This window comes from Cephus cinctus, unplaced genomic scaffold (assembly GCF_000341935.2).
Source record: "Cephus cinctus unplaced genomic scaffold, Ccin1 Ccin1_scaffold2045, whole genome shotgun sequence".
In the NCBI taxonomy this organism is placed as follows: domain Eukaryota; kingdom Metazoa; phylum Arthropoda; class Insecta; order Hymenoptera; family Cephidae; genus Cephus; species Cephus cinctus.
Genome location: NW_014334112.1, coordinates 7757 through 12565, shown reverse-complemented (window position 1 = coordinate 12565; position 4809 = coordinate 7757). Strand labels below are relative to the sequence as shown.

At 42.7% G+C, this 4809-nt stretch overlaps 1 protein-coding gene across 2 annotated transcripts in view; it reads right to left on the bottom strand.

Annotated features, from left to right (window-relative positions):
* The window catches only part of LOC107274039, a 24239-nt gene that overhangs the window by 18696 nt on the left and 734 nt on the right, over positions 1–4809 (bottom strand). For both annotated transcript variants that reach the window (XM_015752768.2, XM_015752767.2), the window contains exons 2-3: positions 3459–4531; positions 836–930 (exon numbers count right to left, since the gene is read on the bottom strand). In XM_015752768.2, coding sequence (XP_015608254.1) covers positions 836–930; positions 3459–4531 — 1168 coding nt within the window. The remainder of the gene's footprint in view (positions 1–835; positions 931–3458; positions 4532–4809) is intronic.

Sequence of the window (4809 nt, the reverse complement as noted above, 5' to 3'; positions counted from 1 at the left end):
GGGGGGGGGGGGCGTCAGATGACATTATTTATTTATGAATTTCAAAATTCAATTAAAACTTGCGCAAAGTACGTTTTTTTAAATGCAGATCAATTGTTTTAATTAATTTTTAATTAAATTCAATAATTTCATTCCGCTTATTCAAAAGCACAAGGGGAATATCCATGACGCTTGCAGCAAAGTTCTCCGTGGAGTAGGTGGTTACTGCTTAAAATTCTGGTATCGCCCTGCAACTTCTTATTGCAAGTGGTCCGTAAGGGATTTCTCGGAAGAAAATCAGCATCCCTTCGTCTTTTTTTTTTTTTTTTTTTTTTTTTTTTTTTTTTTTTTTTTTTAAAATTCTGAGACGCTGGATAGCGTAGCCGGTAAGCGTTTAGGAGACGGCAGGATACCTCTCGAGATTGACAAGATTTTTAGGCTCTGATAAGAGATAAGATTTTTTTGATTTTTTTTCTTAAATCATCTCTTGGAGATTCTTCTTCGGAAATTGGGTTGTTGCTCAGCCCTTATGACTCGAAGCAATGCTGATAAGTCGTAGTGCCGGAGTGCCGGATATGAGTTTTGCAAGGATACGGAAGTGCATTGTCAGCGCGACCCATTTCCGGGATCAAAAACTACGTGCATACGAAAATTCGGCACTGCTGAGCTAAACGCAAAAAAGATTAATGTCGTTTAAGAAATTCTTTTACATGTTTTCCAGAAGATACAAGAACGGTTGAGGAAATTATTTCATTTTTTGTTCTCCGCTGATAATAATTACTTTAAAAATCGATATTGGTTAACGTTGATTAAATATTACGGAAAATTAATTAAATTTTAATTCACAAACACTTACCGAAAGTTCAGGCTGATCCTTTGATCGACGCTGTATGGTTTCCTGCCAACGGTCAACAGCCTAATAGAATCCTTAGTGTGCTGCAACCAGGTCACCTGAAAATAGGGTGCAACAATATGTTATTGAATATTTTGAAAAAAAAAAATTCAATAATCGATTATAATTATTCTCATCCGAAATTTTCATTATCACGCGCGTTAGCATTATCACGACCACTTTTTCACGTAGCTACGTTGACTTTTTGTATCAAGTAAAAAAAAAAAAGGCCCACAATGCGAGCAATAATTCGAAATTGAATGAAAAATTGAATTCATAAAGAAAATAAATGAGGAGGAATATTTTTTTGTATTTCTGGAGATTAATGTGGAACGGTCGAACGGAAGATGAGAGGAAAGATTTTTTTTGTCCCTCTGGAGTTTTCGTGAGGGATATATACATATGTAGGTATACATCATAAAGAACATATATATATTATAACCCACGTGTTTCGTTAAATCAGAACTCTGAAAGGTCTTTATTGAAAGTATATAAATTATATTCAAGTGCATAAGTGTATTATATATTGTAACGTATACATCCGAGGATATTTGTATCGCGGTAATAATAAGATCCCGCTAACCCGAACAACCTTAGATATCAAGTAATAACAATTCGTAGGCATCGCGACGCTCAATTCTTCCGCACCTCTCAGGCCCCCTGGCCTACCGTTCACGGGTATATAAAAAGCGACGTTTCGCGACCCGAGCATTCTATCAGCTGAGCTAGCTAGGTTACCTTTAGTAAAGTAAACGAGCAAACCGTCTCCTCTGCCAGATAGAATCAATCTCTGCATTTCAGTTGGGCCGTCACTTTGATACATTTGATCATTGTGCCGTTTCCGTTATACATGCGATCCTAACTTTATTTAAATACTTGCACAACCAGCTACTTCGCGAATGAGACCTCTCACCTCGCCGAGATAGCAACGTTGTTTTAGATAGGACCACGTCGACCTGTGATCACGAGTTCCCTAGTGGAAGACTGCTCGGCAGCACGACGCTTATATTTTAACGAGTCAACTCTGTAATCAAGTTCCGCTGGTCGGAGGCTGCTTTCAGACACGATTCCATATTTTATTTATAGAAAAACAACTAGACTCAAAATAGAATCACACGAGAGTAGACGCACCTATTATTTCCGTTCCCGTCAGACATCTCGTGCAGGTAAGCCGCGTCTTACAATCATATTTATACAATTTACTTTCCGAACACTAATCATTTGTATATCTCATTTATAATAATTCTTACTTTCCGCTTGCGTTTATATCTATTCTTCGCTTACTAACATCCAGCATTCTCTAGGCTGGACCTGCACTGACATTGCTCGCGTTCCGTTGTAGGACAATATATTTTTATTTTGTAATTTTTAAAACAAAATCTCACTTTCATTTGTTCCGCCTTATATTTCTCCTAAATTCCTAACCGTCGAGTCTGGCTCGCACCCGCCTTTTTGGATCCGGAGAACCGTATCGTGCGAGTAAGGTTACAATATATATATATATCTGTACCTATACATATATATACATATATTTGTTTGCTATTATTTGAACGCTATATATATATACGTATATCCTTCGTATTTCCATAGGAAGCGAAATCTCTTTCAGTTTTCGTGCGACCAGCTTGTAAATAAATTACAATATAAAACGAAAAGATATTATTTCACCGGAAATCTTATCTGTCTATATACGAAGTATTTATAAGTTCTGTGCTATTGTTTCTTTTTCAATTTCCCATAATTGAAGGCGGGGCTAGGGGAGGAGGAGGAGGAGGATGAAAAATCTCGAGATTTATCCCAAAGGAGCTTAGCAGCCTCGGTAAAGCAGAAGCAATTAAATCGGATGCTGTAAAACTTTCTCATACCTATGCAGACTGGGCGCCAGCAGCAATTGACATGAAATACGAAAATAGTTGGTCTCGTGCGCCGGGAGCCGCGCACGGGCATCTTTCTTCCTTCAGTTTCCTATTCTGTATTCCGCGGGACGCGGGTCTCTCAGGAATTTAAAGTGTCGGAATAGGCGCGCCTTTCATTCGACTTCATACGAGAAAGAAAAAGGTCGATGCACCACGCGAATATTAAATTTTACTTGAAATCTCTAAAATTCTTATTTTCGCCTGCTAGCGTTAAACTGTCAGTAGGTTGAATGACGTTTGAAGAGAAAAAAAAAAAACATTTCGGTAAACCTATCGATAAGGGATGCTGCAGGTGTTTGTTGAAAAGCGCCAGTAGGGAAATGGGATATTGTGCGGTATAGGGATATTTCCAATAGAACTGGACCAATCGGTATCAATAATTTTCCTAGCGCTGATCGATCGACTCTGCACTGGATTTATCGTCTGGATCATTCGCCCTTGTCGCTTCGGACATGTTCAGCACAGTTCAGCTTGTCTCGCGCCTATGGACTGTTACATGCTCCGTAGCCAAGTATTGCCAGCTACAGTTAATGGATGATCAATCTGGACCAGTTTATGAAACGCGACATCACAATGGTTCGGTGGAAGCCTCGTTAAAAATAAATCAGTAGGATCGAACGAACGGGGGAAAAAAAAGAAAAAAAAAGAACAAAAAAGTTGAAACATCTCACCATCTTATCGCCCAGCATCCCAATCTTGCAATCCAATAAAACGGTACTGCCAATTCTAGCAGTGACATTAATCTCCTCGTGCTCATCCTCGAAGTATGGACCAAATTTGCCGACGGCACTGGCGACGCTGGGCAGGACGAATCTGCCGAAGGTCCTTTGAGTGGTCGCGGAGGATCCTTTAGGATGCGCCTTGTCGATCTCAGTGTTCAGCGAGGGTCGTATCTCGTAAAAGGCTTTAGTAGATTTCGAGTTGACTTGCTGGACCACCGATGGGTTTGATTCCTCCCTTATTCCGTCAATCGAATAAGATTCCCCAAGTTTTCTCGAACTCTTGATTCTCCTCGGATTCCCGTTATCATTGTTGAAGTCGGTGATATCTCTGGACGATGGCACTTGAAAGGATATGGCCCTAATGTCCTCGACAGCCATTTCCCCGACGGCCTCCTCGATGAGAATCAAAGTGCCGTTGGACGTTTCCATGTAACTACTGGTCGTAGGTATACCGGAAGTCGTCATAGTCCCCGCGGTAGTTGCACCAGTCGCCGCGGTCGCAACGGAGGCGGCACTGGGCGAGGCCAGGCCATTCGCTGTTCGCTCGTCCTGACGGACGCTCGTCACGTGGTGCGGTCCGACGCTCCCAAAAGTGACGTAGAGCGTCGCCGTCGGTACCTCGGACCTGTCCTTGGTTCCCATGACGTCGTTCGAGGAATCTTCAAGGTGGTACTCCAGAACCGGAAGTTGAGGGATCTCCTCCTCCAGGTCGGCGGGGACTCTCTTCCCGGCTGGGATCGCCAGCGGGTCCTCGGAGAGCCTCTCCTCTCGCTCGGATGAATCCACATTGGCGTATCCGTCGCCCGATGTGTTTTTCCCTGGCGAAATCTCCCGGACGAGGATTTCCGTTGCGGCGGTCGTTTCCTTTTTAGGATATCGGTCATCCTGGTCGCTGCCACCCTCGGTCTGGTTCCCTGTCGACGCTACCAGCACAGTCGGGGTATGTTCCTCGACCTCGTTCTCTGTCCTGGTGCTTCGTCTCTGGTGATTGATATCGTACTCGATGGCGCCGTTTTCGGCCTCTGAAAGACGGAGAAGCAAGAACGGTAAATAGCTATTTACTTTGCGACGACGAAATCCGAGCAGCGAACGAATGGCAGTCGTTTCGTGTGAAATATGTCTCAGTCAAATGGACCGGGGGCAGAGGGGTTGTTCCTCGGGTCGAAGAGTAGCAGGGTGTCTATGGGGGGTCTGTGGGAAGTCGTACAAGGCGTATGTATTACATTGCGCGATGCAATAGAAATTCCAAGTGGATTGGTTTAGGGTCGTTGAAAGATTTTTTTTTTTTTTTTTTTTTTTT